This window comes from Chiloscyllium plagiosum, chromosome 19 (assembly GCF_004010195.1).
Source record: "Chiloscyllium plagiosum isolate BGI_BamShark_2017 chromosome 19, ASM401019v2, whole genome shotgun sequence".
Lineage (NCBI taxonomy): Eukaryota > Metazoa > Chordata > Chondrichthyes > Orectolobiformes > Hemiscylliidae > Chiloscyllium > Chiloscyllium plagiosum.
In genome coordinates this window covers 24651160-24668916 of record NC_057728.1, presented here as the reverse complement: position 1 = coordinate 24668916, position 17757 = coordinate 24651160, and the positions used below count along the sequence as shown (strand labels likewise).

The window sequence follows — 17757 nt, the reverse complement described above, 5'->3', positions numbered from 1 at the left end:
AGTAATGTGATATATGAATTTTGGAACCAGTATATGCTACATATATATGATGTAGGTTCCAAAGACTGGCTTATCCATTTGACTGTTCACAGAGGCAAGGTACCAACCACACACAACCAGCCTGTGCTTGGGAAACAGTGTCTTACATTAGATGAGATTCTGCAAATTGACAATACAAGATAAATAATGATACGTACAAAGAATTACTCTGACAACCAATTTAGGATTGTCAAATTAGACTCACCACATGCCATTTGTGTACACAGGAAGCTACATATATGAATATACAGAGCCTGGTGTTTTTTGCAGAAACAAAGAACATGTACACAGACGACACCTGTTTCAACTCAACAAAATAGATAACCGCAATTGTCTAGTTCATTTGACTGGTTTTATTTTGAAAAAAATATCAGTCATGATCTAACTGGTGAAATCTCCTTAGCAATGCCACTACCAGAGGCTGCTTGCCAACCAATTAGCATGTTCTACCATACAGTATAAATGTTTGTTTTCCCTTTACACTGGCTTTTCTTACAAAAACTGTTCTGATGAGAATAAAACAAAACATTTTGACAAAATGTGTCTTTTTTCAGCAATACTAAAAATTGGACGTGTTAAATAAGCAGTCTTAAAACATAAAGCAGGGAAGGACTCAAGAGAGTTTGTGGAAAGGGGCTGCTGAACATCATTGACATACATATGAAAGCTGACCTTAAATCTACGTACAATGTTGTCAAGGATCAACATATGATTGAAAAAGTTTTGCTATGTCTTTGGACTCCCCCCTAGGAGCATTTCACAGGGACATTATAGAGAATGGTTCACTTTGTATTTAATCCCGTGCTGCACTGCAGTTGGAGTCAGTTTAGAGGGAGCTTTCCTTTGTATGTAACCCACATTCTGACCTGGGAATGTTTGATGGGGCATGCAGAGGTAGCTCTACTCTCAAGACTGATTATTTCATTCAAGTGAATAAGTGCACCTGAAAGTTTCCTCTATGTAATTTCATAGTATCATTTGAGCAAGCTTTCGGAGCTCAAACCGGCCACGTTTCAGGCTGGGGTAAAGAGGGACAGTGCAAAGGTTACAATGGCTAGGCATACACCTTTACCTTCATACTCTGGACCTGGGATATCTTTACGAATCCTTCTGCAATCATTGTCGCAGTCAATGAAAAATGGTTGAATCTGAAATAAAAACAAAAAAAAACTTATTTAGAAATGGTTTCAGCAGTTTTCCATAGCATGCACAGGGGATTGAGGGATTAGCGTAAAGGATTTTACGAAATGAATCTGAGAAGTTAATTTGATAACGAACTTCCACATTATCTTGTTACAGATTTTGTCCGTTAGGCTGCTCAAGAAAGCAAGCTAGAATTTGCTCTTGACATATATATTCTCTGTCCAGGATAGTGCTGAACACAACCTGCCTTCAATATTTTCCAAAGAAGAGAAACTATTGAGGTGTCCATATATACAAATGGCTGAAAACTACTGGATAAGTACAAGGACAATCAAAAAGGCTCATGGAATTTCGGCCTTTATCTCAAGGGTTTGGAATTTAACAATGAATATTACTACAGTTTGTCAGATCCCAAATAAAGCATTGCATCCAATTATGCACGTGAGAAAAAATATATCAGGCTGGATTTTGTGATTGACAATGAATAAACAGCACTTGCTGGTACACAATACTGACAACTGCCCACAGAATATTTATGGGATTTTGAGCAGACTTGTCGCCTGTCAGGAGAAAGTGAGGGCTCCAGATGCTGGAGATCAGAGTCAAAATTGTGGTGCTGGAAAAACACAGCTGGTCAGGCTGCATCAGAGAAGAAGGAGAATCAACGTTTCGGGCATAAGCCCTTTATCAGGGATTGCTGTCTGCTATCAGATATTAATTGTGGCAGTAGGTCTGCGGCATACGTAAACAGGGCAAGCAACTGTTTCTCCATCCAGTTATTCATTTCACCATTCAATTTCTTTCATTCTTCTGAACAAAGCAGATTATCTCACACTTATCCATGTTAAACTTTTACCAAATTTTGGCCTATTCACCTAACCTATCCATATCCATTTGTAAAATGTCTTCATTGCAACTTACTTTCCTACTTAATGTTATCTCTAAATGTGACTATAGTACATTCTACCCCTGCAGCCAAGTCATTAATATAGTTTATAAATAGTTGGAGTCTCAGGACTGAACCCAGAGGAACCCAACTAGTTACAGCTTGCCAACTGGGTAAAGACCCATTTATCCTGACTATCTGAGTTCTGGTGGTTAGCCAATCCTTGATCTATGCTAATATATTAACCAAAACCCCGTGGGACCTTAATTTGTGTATTCACCTTTTGTGAGGTATTTTATCAAAAACCTTCTGGAAGTCAAGATATACTACATCTACAGGACTCCACTTTTCTTTATTGCAAGATCAAAGAATTTTAGCAAATTAGTCAAATGATTAAGCCTGCATAAAACCATGCTACTCTAATGGATTCTGTTTAGACTTTCCAAATGCGCCATGACTACTTCCCTAATAATAGTATCCGACAATTTTCTAATGACAGACATTAAATTAACTGGGCTATAATTTCCTATCATCTGCCTTGCTCTTTTTGGAAAAAAAAAACATTCAGTTAGCATTTTCCAATCCACTGGAACATTTCTACTGATTCTTTCCAGAATCCTGAATTTTAGAATATTACAACTGATACATCTATACCTCTGGTGTCACTTCCTTTACTACCCTAAGGCCTTTGGGCCCAGGGGACGTGTCTGCTCTGTACTTTTTTCTTACTGATGGCGAATGTATTAAATATAATCTTTTCTATCACCTCTGCATTACCTATTACTATTAGGATGATGTGTGTCCTACGTCAAAACTAAGGCAAAGTATTGATTTAATGTCTCTGCCATTTCCACAGTCCCCATTAACTCTCCAGTCTTGTCCTCTCAGGGAGCAACATTTACCTTAGCTACTCTCTTCCTTTTTATATACTTACAGAAAATCTTTACCTCTGCAAAGGTCAGTAGCAGGCTGGAGGATTGGAAACTCAAAAACCGACAAAAGTTTACCACAAAAGTAATAAGAATGAAGGCAAGTTATGAAAAATGATAACATTTCAGGGGATTTCTCACCCTACCACCCATACATGAAATGATATGAACCTTCCACCCAGTTGGTAAAATTCTTCCAATAATCTCATGAACATTTTCATATTGACTATATTATGGGTATTTGTCTCTAAGGCTAAAATTTTTAATTGTATACGCAAAAACTGGATTAACAGAGGTCAACTGAATGCTATAGATATCTTGGCTCTTGGAAAAAGGCTTTGATGACAATTTGATACTCTTGATTGAAGGAGGAGTAAAAATTGATGATACTGAATTTAGAAATTTATTGATGTTGTACTCAAATACGCCAGCAAGGAGTCTATTGCCAGTTTGAAGACACATTCCTACAACTGCACTGTCTGGAATCAAACTGGTGTGGAACCAGCTGCACTCAAAATAGTCAAGTTTACATGCATATTATCTAACAGTCCTTAAAGTTTAAATTCTCTTCACTGTATAGTTGCCTATATATGCATTAGGCAGCCACAGCTCACCTGGCTACTTTAAGTCAGGTCTGAGACCAAGTAGCACATGTACCTCAGTCTCATCTATTCTGGTGGTGTGATTTTAACCTGCATCCAGTTTGTATGGAGGCTACTGAACATCAGTTACCTGGCAGCAAAATGCATCTTAACCGTAGCATTCAGACTTTTCAGCATCTTGACCGGAGCACTCAGACTTTTCAGCATCTTGTTGCATGTTTGCAAACAATATCTGAAAAGTATTCCATGCAGTATTAAGTCTCACCTCTTGAAAATAAACTAAGATGATGTGTGGATAACATAGTCTTGATGTACTGGTGGGTATTGCATTTGAAGGGTATCATAGTTTATTACAGTGTAATTAAGGGTCACATTGAAGGAGTTAGTGTTCCAGCTGGAAAGTACTGCAGAGAACCCAGGAGGCTTTTTAAAATCATGACCTTGCCTGGCAATGACTAATTTAATTCCTCCCTTCCCACAACATGCTGGTCTGGACCATGACGAGGTTTGAACTTTTTACTTCACAGAGATACATGTTAGTGCTCCAACACATTGTGCTGGTGTGCTATTGGTCACCTAGAACTTCATGCTCTCCTCAATGAATGTAGGACTGTTGATGCAGTATTCAGTTGGTAATGGCATCAGATAACATGGAAGGATTTTTAAAGTGCCTTGTGATATCCATCAGTTTATCAAATACATCTAAGCTACAAATATTAACGTATTAATTTTCAAACACTTTAGACATCTGCCTATTAAGCCAAAAAGAAAACAACTTGGGTCCATTAGAAGTTAACATTTGATAGGGCGGCCTGACATAAGGATTGTTCGTCATGATCAGATCCAAGTACTGTCCCCTTACAAACAATTTCATTTCAAATTGACACAGCAATATAACATAGACTTCCTTAGACTCAAAGCACATTCTATGCTGACAAAACAGTGCTGCATGTCAGTGTTTAACCCTGCTGTGATTTTACAGAATTTATCCTCAACATTCGAGAGGTCAAGCAACAAATTCAGTCTAAAATATCATTGGATTTCTGAAATGTCTCACCTCAAAACGATAAATTCTGCAGCTTTGCATCCAGTGTTCAGTTGAAAAGGTTATACTGACTTGTTGTTCAGATCCCTTTAACAAAAATAAAGTTACAATAGGATTCTTCACATTCATGTACATTCAGACAATTGCAATCTTCTTGTAGTGTTAAAAGATTAAATTGTAGTATCTCTCTGGACATTATATTAATGTTAAAGGATTAAACTGTACTTTCTCCAGAAGCTGAACATTCTGGAAGTGGGTGGATATGATATTCATGCAAGAAATGTGGATGACTCCCACTTCATTTAGGCAGTCATTTAATACTACTCTCCTACTATTATCAAATTAAACTCTTATTCAGTCCCTTCCATTCAGAAATGCTTTCGTAGCCATTCCCTGAAGCTTGGACATATCACACCTACATTGTCTTGGGGAATCACTGAATCAGGAAATTGTTTGCATAACCTGTGAGTATTTTAGAGTACCTGTGAGCATTACCAACTGACCTGTATAAAAAGGGGACGGGTTTCTTTCGTTTGGGGCCTTTTTTGACTCAACTTTGCATGCCTGCGAAGAGGGTCAAAGGGGGTCACCTAGCTTATACAGGCTTTAATAAACTCTAACTGTTTGCAGAAGTTGGTGCATGTGAATCGCATCTCGTGTGAAACCTTGGGAAAAGAATGTAGCATTCTAATGTGTGTTTTCTAATGAAAGGATATAATACTATAGTCATAGGCACAAGCACAGTCACACTCACACAACCAAAAATTGTTATAATTAAGTCATGCTGAAACTGCTGAAAGAACAATGTCTTCATAACATACAAGCCTTACATATCGGCCATTTTTTCATAAAATGATGAAAAAAGCTTGAAGGGCTGAATGACCTACTAGTGTAAATAATTATATCAAAATATATAAGACCACACGTATGATATTACCATGTTGATCTAATTGTCCTCCCAAATGCAAACAAGATCAAATATTTCTTCATTGAAACACTTCCCTAACAGTGGATTTTCAGCATGCCATGATTCCCTTCTAGGTGGTTAAAACTTATAATGATTAAAAAGAACATAATTGTTGTTGAACTTGGAATTCAAACGTTGTGAATCTGAACTGGGAATCTGATGTTCTCATGTGAATGTTATTTTACTCATTACAAGTTTGGAATTTAAAAAAAAAGACATATGCTAACCCTACAAAATAAAGAGAATAGTGAATCTGCAAATTTGTTTAGTCCTACATTTTCACTATCAAGTTAAGAGGTAATTGAAGTATTATTTTATTTTTGCTGTCAGTAGATTGACAGGTGGGTTATTATGTTGAGCAATGAACTTATCAAAGCATAAAATTTTCAAATCAAAGCTAACTTATCAAATGAAGTTCAGTAATACTAGAAATATAAGGGAAAAAAATCCTTCAAACTTTGCAAGGAATTCACATTTATTAATAGCAAAGGAAAATGTAGTTGGAAATATACAGCAACTCAAAGTGAAAACACAGGACACTAATTTTGAAGAATCTCTATCTGAAAAGCTAAGTTGTCATCTACCATAAGACGCTGATGATCAGCTCTATATACTCAGTGTTTACTCATCTATTCCAGAACTTGAATTTTTTCTTTTTATAAACATTATTCTCACTATTTTGAATTAAATGCAAATGCTACATGAAAGCTAAAGAAAAATAAGATTTTACCTGCAAGATTCTTTGATGATTGCTGTCACAGAGTTTCCCTTCTGAACTATAACTATTCAGAGACACAAGGTATTTGTTGGCATACTTGGCAGTCTGGAAGAAGATGATTGTTCTCATTTCATTTCTAATGTGTGTAATGTTGGGATTCCATAGACTGCCTGTTGACAATTATTGCAAAAAAAAAGTGGAAAAGTAAAATCTTTCATAATACAAGTATCTGTCAAACAACCATACATATGCATGATAATTGTCAAAATCCAATGTCTTTTAGGTCTCCTCTCTGCTGGGTTTGATTTCCGCCCTTGATCAAGCAATAACCATGGCATACTGCTACTCACAACATATCAAACTCTACAGGCCAGACTTTCATTTTTGGGTTAGGACTCCAACCGCAAGATAATTCCCAGATCCTAAACCAGCATGGAATCAGCATGACATGTTATGAATTTTTAAACAAAATACCTATTAATGGTTAGAAGGCCTGCCCAGTGTCCAATTAAGGATGGTGGGTGAGCTTTGGAAGCAGGATAGCCAAGTCCTCCAGCACCTAAGGATTTGGAGGCTGACAATGTGGGTTATCATTGTGGGGTGGGGTATGGCAGCAGAAAAGGGAGGGAGAAGTAAAAAGCATTTCCATCCTGAGGTTCATACATGGCATGTTTTACAAACTTTATAAAGTAAGTGGCCAAAGATGCCAGATCTCAGTTTTGGAGAGTAATACTTCATCAGAAGGAGGGAGAAATCAGAGCATAAGAAGGTGTGTGAGAGACCAAGGAAGGAAGGTGGGTGAACAAGGGTTGAGTATGAAGAAGGGGAGAGTTAGGCTAAGGAGAGCAAGAGGAGAGGGAAAGGGATGGACAGAATGGAGGGAGGACCAAGAGACGGAAGAGGGAGGTGAAGGAGACAGATGAAAAGAGGAGGAGCAGAGAGAAGGAAAAGACTGCAAAAATACAGAGCACATGCAAGATAGGTTTTAAGGTAAAGGAACTGGCGGGGAATCATAATTACTATGAAGCTGTGAATCAGAGCTACGCTGTGGTGAGATTTGCTGAGCGTCTCTTTGAAGTAAAGTTCACTCACCTTGACGTTTGCAGGGCTCTGTGTACTTAATTTGGCCATCCTCACAACCTAAAGGAAAATATTCAGGTTAGCTTGCCCTCTACCAGGATAAAATCAGATTACATAATCTTCTATAACTCTGTAAAACAAAAAGTGCTGTTTCACGGACGTTAATTGCCTGCTGTCACTATTCATTTACATGGTATACATAGTTGTTGTGAAATTCCAGCTGCTCTACCCCATTATGATCCGAACTCCTGAAAAACACCTACAATTGTCAGTATAAAACCAATAGAGTTCAGACATCAACAGAAATAAAAGTAAACTGAGTCATGAGAGAATATTTGCATGAAGTATGATTTTTAAAAAAATATTTTTATTGAAAAAATTCTCTATTAAAAATATGAAAATAACATTACAGCAACAGACCAACTACGATATTATCTACAAAAGAACTCTCAACTACACTCATTGCACATCAAGTAAATAAATAAAGCCGCTCAGCGTAACAAGACCTCAGCTCTCAACCTTCAAGAGCATCAATTTTTAAACCCACATTTGCTCAAAATTCTTCCTCGCAGGACATTAGGCTTATTAAACCAAACCACCATGGCTAGACAAAAGCCCTAATTAAAATGGTGGACAGATCTGCTTCCAAATAATTCAAAAAGGACTGCCATGTCTTATAAAAATTGTCCATTTTCTGGTGCACCATATTTGTAAGAAAGTCCAAAGGAACGCGTTTCATAGTTAACTTATGCCACCCTGTCAGACCCGGGGGGGGTTCTCAGACACCCAGCACATCAGAATGTTCTTCCTCATGCAAAAAGTGAAGATGCTAAAAAGCTTTTTTCTACGTACATTGAAGTGAGATAAATTCGACAAACCCAGAAGAGAAACCTTGACTTCGGTCCCCAAGACCCTCTCTATTACTCCTGCCACAGCGCTCCAATATGTACGGAGCCTGTGACAGGACCACAAACAATGAATGAAGCTGCCCGTATTCATTTTACATTTGGGGCACATTGAAGATGCACCCTGCTTAAATTTTGCAAGACAGTCTTGGGCCAGGTGAGCCCCATGAAGAACCTTTAACTGCAGAGCATGGGTCCTGTTACATATTGAAACCTTCCTCGCACTCTCAAATGTCCTCCCAAGTTATTAAGTATGATTTAAAGATTTTCAATTCTGATAAATCACTAAGAGATAGAAACATGGCTGACTGCACACTCCCGCAATTCCTATTCCTCAATTAATCCTATTTGAAAACTGGTTTTCATTAACATAAAGCAAACATACAATGAAAGATGGAGTTTCTATTATGCAGATACACTTGCAAAGTAACTTATAAGATTGGATAATTAATATGAATATTCCTGGTCACTCAATAGCCTACTCAAATTTTCTAAATAACTAAATCCAACCTGCTCAAGCAGTGCCTCTAAAGTCTTTTGAAGTGTTCCATATTGGGCTTGTGAAGAAAAGTAACAAAAAAATTTCAAATGAGAATACTTGAGACCTTGATCCTGGTGATTGAATTAGCAATGAGGTATAATATTAGTCTACTCTGGTTTGATCCCTAACCCAGAATTAGATTCACATTAGTAACAATACTTCATAACACTAAAACTATGAATAACTTAGTTTACTTTATTTTTGTCAAATGTCTGAATTCTTTTGGTTTAATATTAGCATAATTGTAGGTGGTGTTTTGCAAGAATTTGGATCATAACAGGGCAGCAGCTGAAATGCACAATTATTAAAGCATACCATGTAAATGTAGAGTTTAAGAAATCACTAATTCCTCCTAGTTGACACCATATGCTGTTTTGAAAACAGACATCACAGTTGGGCAAACTATGATTCTTGACAGAAAATTAAAAGGTAAGAGGTGATGGTAAATTTGCCAAAGCAAGGTTTGTAGCTCAGGTTGAGGTTTACGGTGTAGGCTTGCTTGCTGAGCTGTAGGTTTGATATCCAGACGTTTCATTACCTGGCTAGGTAACATCATCAGTGGCAACCTCCAAGTGAAGCGAAGCGGTTTTCTCCTGCATTCTATTTATATCTTTCTCCTGGATGGGGTTCCTGGGGTTTGTGCTGATGTCATTTCCTGTTCGTTTTCTGAGGGGTTGATAGATGGCATCTAGATCTATGCGTTTGTTTATGGTGTTGTGGTTGGAGTGCCAGGCCTCTAGGAATTCTCTGGCATGTTTTTGATTAGCCTGTCCCAGGATAGAGGTGTTGTCTCAGTTGAAATGGTGTTTTTTTTCATCTGTGTGTAGGGCTACGAGGGAGAGAGGGTTGTGTCTTTTTGTGCCTAGCTGGTGCTCGTGTATCCTGGTAGCTAGCTTTCTTCCTGTTTGTCCTACGTAGTGATTGTGGCAATCCTTGCATGGAATTTTGTAGATGACGTTGGTTTTGTCCATGGGTTGTACTGAGGCCTGGCACTCCAACCACAACGCCATAAACAAATGCATAAACCTAGATGCCATCTATCAACCCCTCAGAAAACCAACAGGAAATGACATCACCACAAACCCCAGGAACCCCATCCAGGAGAAAGATATAAATAGAATGCAGGAAAAACCAGCTTCGCTTCACTTGGAGGTCGCCACTGATGATATTACCTAGCCAGGTAATAAAACGTCTGGATAGCAAACCTACAGCTCAGCGAGCAAACCTACACCCTAAATTTGCCAAGGTCTTACTGAACCATAGGATTGCTCTCTCATTAGAGAGTGGTGGTGGGTTAACCTGAGGGTCATGATGTCTCAGGTGAGTGGGAGAAGTTGAGAAGTAGAGTCCTTCAGGGAGACCTCAGCTGGTCCAGGAATTGAACCCACACTTGGTATTACTCTGCATCGCAAACTGGCTTAGATTACTTACAGTGTGGAAACAGGCCCTTTGGCCCAACAAGTCCACACCAACCCGCCGAAGAGCAGCCAGACCCATTCCCCTACATTTACCCCTTCACCTAACACTGCGGGCAATTTGGCATGGCCAATTCACCTAACCTGCACATTTGTGTGTTTGTGGGAGAAAACCAGAGTACCTGGAGGAAACCCACGCAGACACGGGGAGAATGTGCAAACTTCACACAGACAGTTGCCCGAGGCGGGGATTGAACCCGGATCTCTGGCGCTGTGAGGCAGCAGTGCTAACTGTTCAACCAACTGAGCTAACTACCTCACCACAGAATTTACAGGTTGCTCAACAGACAGAGGAAGATGCATAACCCAATAAGATTGGTGCAAGAAGGGCTTAAAGGATTTGACATGAAAAAAGCCAACAAGTTACATTTTCTATTAACAGTGCTATGATTATCACCAGCAACTGGGTAAGACGCACCAGGCACAGTGAAAATGATTGCTGGACAATCATTATCTTGATTGATGTTGGGTCTTGGTAAACTGCATGCAGCCACCCTATAGGTCTGCTCTGGTTCTGCCTCAAGTCTCTCCAGTGAGAATGCCCACTGCAATAGAAAAGTGCATACCATCAATTGCTATCAGAATGAATTCTACACTCCTCACACACCTAGAACTGGGATAAACAACAAAATCATCTTTAAAGTTTCACTATTGCCTTATTTAAAACTTTATTCTTGCTGTGTATGTCTTTCAGATTTATAATCAGAAACTAAATTGTATTAGTCCTAAGTATGTGGCAACAAGACCTGGTCAGAGGCTAGGAATTGTGCAGCAGTTAACTCACCTCATGACTCCCAAATCTGACTTTTTTTCCAGGGTGTGGGGGAGGGGGTGGGTGGTGCATAGAACCCACTATTTGCCTGGATTTATGCAGCTCGGTCACTGAGTTTGACACCATCCAGGACAAGGCAGCCTGCTTGATTGTTTGTGGAAATGGTGAGTTCAGTCCTTTCACTACAGACCCTCAGTTGCAGCAACGTACCATCTACAAGATGCACCACTGTAATTCATTAAGCCTCCTTAGAGATCACCTTCCAAATTCTTGACCATTACTACGTGGAAGGGCAAGGGCAACAGATACATGGGAACACCATCCGCACTTTCCCTTCCAAGCAATTTAACATCCTGACATGGAAATATATTGCCATGCCTTCAGTGTCACTCCCTTATAGCATTGTGGATGTACCTACATCAAATGAACTGCAGAGGTTTAAGAAGGCAGCTCAACAACTTCTCAAAGGCAATAAATACTGGGTCAGCTAGCGACTCCCACATCCTGTGACTGAACAAAAAACATTTTTAAAAAATGGGAAGCCTAGCAAAATCTTACCAATGCCTGAAAACTTAAATTTTAACTGCCCCAAACAAAGGGCATACAAAGACAGACTGAAAAATACAGTAGGTCAAAAGGACCAATATTTAAGTTGCAGATGTGCACTATATTCATTCTGTTTTATTCATTCCTGAGATATGGGTGTCACTGATAAGGTCAGCATTCGTTTCTCATACTTAATTTCCCTTGGACCGGTAGTGGTGAGCTACTTCTTTTGATCTGCTGCAGTCGTTGTGATGTTGGTATGTCTACATTGTTGTTAGGAAGAGAATTTCAGAATTTTGACAAGATGATCATGAAGGAATAGCTATAAATTCCAAACCAGGACACAAGCAACGGAGCAGGATCTTGTCTCTGGTGGTGACGTTCCCATGTGTTTGTTACCCTGAAAGAGAAATAAAGAGTGCTGGAGAAACACAGCAGGTCTGGTAGCATCTGTAGAGAATGAAATAAAGTTAATGTTTTGAGTCCAACATAATACTTCTTTGGAATTCTGAAGTGTCATTTTGGACTCAAAATGTTAACTTTGTTTCTCTCTTCACAATACTGGCAGACCTGCTGAGTTTCTCCAGCACTTTCTGTTTGTAGTTCATATCTTCTGCATCCAAAGTACTTTGCTTACATGTCTGCCAGCCTTGATCATCCAGGGGTAGAGGTTAGAATTTGCAAGGTACTGTCAAAGGGGTCTTGGAGAGTCTTGCAATACACCTTGTAGATAATGTATGTAATAGTCATTGTGAACTCACAGTGGAAGCTGTTTATTGTGGTGAATAGAGTGCTGATCAAGTGGGACACTTTTTCCTTGGATAGTGTTTGGTTTCTTGCCTTGTTAGAGCTGAACTCATCCAGGCTAGTGGGCAACATTGCATCATGCTCCTGACATGTGGATACCTCCATGATTGACCATATGGCAGCTCATTTTGGTTCAGCGCTCAAACCCACAATCTGAACTTCCTAGGATAAGTCCAAGTTTTCCCTTCAAGTCCCATATTATCCCAACTTGAACACTGTTTCATCATCATCAGTAAAAGTACTGAAACTGTCTCCCAACATCCATCTGGGAGTAACTTCAATATGTGGGCTATGGTATCTGAAGGAGGCAGTTCACCACCAGGCAGGAATGGCAAATAAATGACACCTTTGCTCTTGATACAAACAGCCCAAAAATTAACAATAATAAAAGCTCAATTCACTTGCATTGGACAAAATTCCTGATCCGCTACCTGATGAATCTATCCCAGCTCACATTGAGCTTTCTCCCTGCCCCTTAACCCCCTTTTGTTATAAAGACCCTCTTGGACAGATGAAGATCTGCTTAGGCTGCATTGAAGATTCTCTTCCTTTCCAGACAGACAATCAAGCCCAAGCTATGATCTATTCAATCCTTATTGGTCAAGGAGTCTCAGCCTCCACTTCCCCAACTCGGAGGAAGGGTCAATAGACTTGAAATGTTAACTGTTTTTCTCTCCACAGAGCCTGCCAGACCGACTGAACTTCTCCAGCAATTTTTGTTTTTGTTTCAGATCTCCAGCATCTATTGCTCCTCAAGCCTGATGCTGAAGGAGTTCCCAACTTAAAGTTGCACTAACGTAGTATACTGGTTGCTGCTGTTTGCACTGGCCGATGGAAAGTACAAACACAAGGAGAAAACCTGAGCTGTAATATCTACCAGGGCACTCCTTAGTACATACCTTCTCTCCTTGTGGATTTAGTTGGTTCCTTATCTTGTTTTGGAATCGGTATTGAATACATTTCTCCTCTCCGTTGCTCTGTTTTTTCACAGATACCTCTACTCCTTGAGAATACTTTATACTGGCTGCAAAACCCAAAGTGAACCAAACTGATTAATACATGTACCAAATTAAAAACATTATTCAGTGTTGATGTTCAAGGATGCTATTATTAAACAGGAATGAAGTGAGTACTCATTGTGAACCATTAAATGCACTTGTAATTTTTTTTTCTCCACATTTTGGGTCCAGCATCAGGGTCAGACAAAACATATCTAACATCATACAGTCAAAATGGGCCAGGCATACAGCTGATATAAATCAGACATTCGGACTGGTTTTCCTTTGGAGCAGACAAGTGACTAAAACACAAAAATATTGCAGTTTTGAGAAGTATTTTGTTTCTAGCTAAGAGTTTCCACTTAAACTTATGAATTACCAGGAGAAAACACAAATAAATAGTGTATTAGATCATAATTTTTAAAAATGCATTTCAAATATCCCTCTAACCCTTTCATATTCATATACCTGACCAAATGTCTTTTAAATATTGTACCTGTATCTATCACTTCCTCTCAGTTCATTCCACGTTATGAACTAGTGTATGGAAAAAGCTACCTCTCAAGTCCCTTTTAAATCTTTCCTTAAAATTATGCCCTCTAGTTTTGAACTGCCATATTCTGGGGAAAAGACCTTTGCTATCCCCTTTATCTATGCACCTCATGATTTTATAAACCTCTATAAAAGGTCAACCCTCAACCTTCTATGCTCCAGCGAAAGAAGTCCCCAGCCTCTCCTTATAACTCAAACCCGCCAGTCCCAGTAATATCCTTATAAATCTCTTCTGCGCCCTCTCAAATTTTTTTTAAGTCAGTGTTTTAGAAGAGAAGTAACTGTTTGTGGCTAAATGCAATTCTTTGTATTTGAGCTAAACTTTGTAACGATATGTGTTTAAGCTTGTAACTGTGTAATTGTTTAGACCTGTATCACTCAAAACTATGCAGTGACTGAATTTATAAAGTATCTCATTGCCTGATTCCTCACTCACCATACATGAAGCATTTATACTTTGCACACACTATAATTTTCAAAGTGATACATACTTTGTAATTTTTCTGTTGTAGTATTTCGTAACTTTCCACATTAATTTTAAATAGGTTTAAAGTTACAACCAACTTTTTCACCATGTTCCTTTTACTGTTTTTTTTTAAATATAAAGGACTTGTTCCAAGCACATAGAACAGAGGGGAAAATCATCATCTAACAAGTAACCTTGATGAGGAACTTGTACCACTTAAGCAAAATTCAGTTGATGAGCTCATGCTATCAATCATGAAAAGATTTACAAGGATGTTGCCAGGGTTGGAGGATTTGAGCTATAGGGAGAGGCTGAACTGGCTGGGGCTGTTTTCCCTGGAGCATCGGAAACCAAGGGATGACCTTATAGAAGTTTATAAAATCATGAGGGGCATGCGATAGGATAGACAGACAAAGTCTTTTCCCTGGGGTGGGGGAGTCCAGAACTAGAGGGCATAGGTTTAGAGGGGGGAGGGGGGGGAAGAAAGATATAAAAAGGGACCCAAGGGGCAACTTTTTCATACAGAGAGTATTGAGTGTACAAAAGGAGCTCCCAGAGGAAGTGGCGGATGCTGGTACAATTGCAGCATTTAAAAGGCATCTAGATGGGCATACAAATAGGAAGTGTTGAGAGGGATATGGGCCAAGTGCTGGCAAATGGGACTAGATTAGGTTAGGATATCTGGTCAGCATGGATGAGTTGGACCGAAGGGTCTATTACCATGCCATACATTTATGACTGAGGAGGTAACGCATATACCCCTTCCCTAAACAATTGGACAAGGAAGATATCATGAAATATTTTTATACCATAGCAAGGAATCATAAAGCAACAAACTAACTATAATGAGAAGAACGTTCCTGAGAGTAATTGTTTTATTTAAGGTACAAACTTAGAGCATTGATCAGAGGGAATTACATCAGCCTTAGGAACCAATTGTGGGCGGCACGGTGGCACAGTGGTTAGCACTGCTGCCTCACAGCGCCAGAGACTCGGGTTCAATTCCCACCTCAGGCTACTGACTGTGTGGAGTTTGCACATTCTGCCCGTGTCTGCGTGGGTTTCCTCCGGGTGCTCCGGGTTCCTCCCACAGTCCAAAGACGTGCAGGTCAGGTGAACTGGCCATTCTAAATTCTCCGCAGTGTTAGGTGAGGGGTAAATGTAGGGGTATGGGTAGGTTGCGCTTCGGCAGGTCGGTGTGGACTTGTTGGGCCGAAGGGCCTGTTTCCACACTAAGTAATCTAATCTATGACAAATGATCATACAGTTTGAGAGTCAGTTAGAAATGTGCATTGCCTCAGATCTCATCCATAAATCACAAATGCCAGCAAAGTTCAGGAGTTAATAGGAAAAGGAAGTAGAATGTTAGCCCTTATTTCAAAGGCAGTGGAGTATAAAAGTAGGGAGATTTTGCCAGAACTTTAGAAGGCACTGGTCAGATGACAATTGTGACTAGCCCTGGTCCCCTTCTTGAAGGAAAGATATTGAGGCATTGGTGGAAGTCCAGAGAATATTGATCTGGTGTATGGAAGGACTATCTTATGAGAAGAGGTTGAGCAGGTTGGGCTTGTAGTCATTGGAGTTTGGAAGAAAACAAATGATTTTATTGAAACATAAAGACTCTTAAAGCACTTGACAGGATAGATGTGGAAAGGTGGTTTCTGAGAGTTTCAGAGCACAGGGTGGTGGGAATCTCAGAACAAGCGACTCCACATTGAAGACAGATGAGCAGGAATTTCTTAGTGCGAGTGAAACTGGAATTTTGTTTTTACAGCACAGGACTGTTGACATTGAATTATTAAACATATTCAAGGCTGAGATTAATAAATCAGAAAATTAAGAGTTATGGGGAAAAGGCAGGAAAGTGGAGTTGAAGATTATCAGATCAATTATGATCTAATTGAATGGTGGAGCAGACTCAATGGGCTGAAATGACCTGCTTCTGCTCGTCTCATGGCCTCCCCTTGCCCAATAAAAATGTAATAATGCCATTGATCAAGATGTGGCTTGGAAAAGGTTAAGAAGCAGCATCTTTCAGTAACCAAGAAATGTGCACCAAGTTTGAAACTGAAGTTTGCAGAGCTTTCTGATCAGCTGGAAGCAGAAGACCACAGATATCAGAAGAGACCAGAGACTGAGTGTCTAAAATAAGAAACAAAAACCAAGATATGCCTGTGATGTTGTAGCCCTACTTTGATGAATATTAATTTTATAGTTTACATTTGAGTTAAGACACCAGATGAACTATTTAGGCAATAGGATATCAAGTCTCAAACAAAAATGGATATTGGGAATAAAGTTTAAATTGTAACCTTAAAACCTAGGAGATTACAGAAGCTTTGTCTGCCCTGAATTTTGCTTACATTCTTCAGTCTGTTCACTTGTTGTGGTGAAGGATGATAAATATGGTACTGAGTTTCAGTACTTCTTTAAAACATTCCTCAGTTTTAAAACAATAATTTTTCCATTTCAGCCCATGATCAAAAATATAGATAACTATTAGCATCAGGGACCCGGGTTCAATTCCAGCCTCTGGCAACTAACTGTGTGGAATTTGCACATTGTCCCTGTGTCTGTGTGAGTTTCCTCTAGATACTCCAGTTTGCTCCCACACAATCTAAAGATGTGCAGATTAAGTGAATTGGCCATGCTAAATTGCCCATTGTATTCAGGCATGTGTAGATTAGTGCATTAGTGTCAAGGGTAAATGTAGGGGAATGGGTTTGGGTGGGTTACCCTTCAGAGGTTCAGTGTGGATATGTTGGGCCAAATGGCTTGTTTCCACACTATAGGGATTCTACGATTCTAATAAAGGTCTGTTTAATAAAAAAAAAGTGATTCAATACTGATCTGAAAAACTAGTCTAAAGAAAAATTAAAAACCCATGCATCTTTGTTCATGGGTCACCCTATTGATACTATAAAACATCAAATTCCCTCTCTCCTCTCTCCCTCACTCATGGAGGCAAAAGTCAATTCTGAGCAATTCCTGCAGCTAGCTTCAAAGTGACAGCCCACTATAAGCACACAACCAACCATTCATTCAACTACTAGCAACAATGATGTGAAGGTGGCAGTGTTGGACTGGGGTGGACAAAGTCAGAAGTCCTGAAAATGTGTTGCTGGAAAAGCGCAGGTCAGGCAGCATCCAGGGAACAGGAGAATCGACGTTTCGGGCATAAGCCCTTCTTCAGGAATGAGGAAAGTGTGTCCAGCAGGCTAAGATAAAAGGTAGGGAGGAGGGACCTGGGGGAGGGGCGTCGGAAATGTGATAGGTAGAAAGAGGT

The 17757-nt window shown here is 39.5% G+C and overlaps 1 protein-coding gene across 2 annotated transcripts in view; it reads right to left on the bottom strand.

The window, feature by feature from the left end:
* The window catches only part of LOC122559593 (interleukin-17 receptor A-like), a 61979-nt gene that overhangs the window by 13497 nt on the left and 30725 nt on the right, over nucleotides 1–17757 (bottom strand). For both annotated transcript variants that reach the window (XM_043709347.1, XM_043709346.1), the window contains exons 4-9: nucleotides 13355–13479; nucleotides 10749–10875; nucleotides 7422–7469; nucleotides 6342–6499; nucleotides 4657–4731; nucleotides 1112–1187 (exon numbers count right to left, since the gene is read on the bottom strand). In XM_043709347.1, the coding sequence (XP_043565282.1) occupies nucleotides 1112–1187; nucleotides 4657–4731; nucleotides 6342–6499; nucleotides 7422–7469; nucleotides 10749–10875; nucleotides 13355–13479 (609 nt within the window). The remainder of the gene's footprint in view (nucleotides 1–1111; nucleotides 1188–4656; nucleotides 4732–6341; nucleotides 6500–7421; nucleotides 7470–10748; nucleotides 10876–13354; nucleotides 13480–17757) is intronic.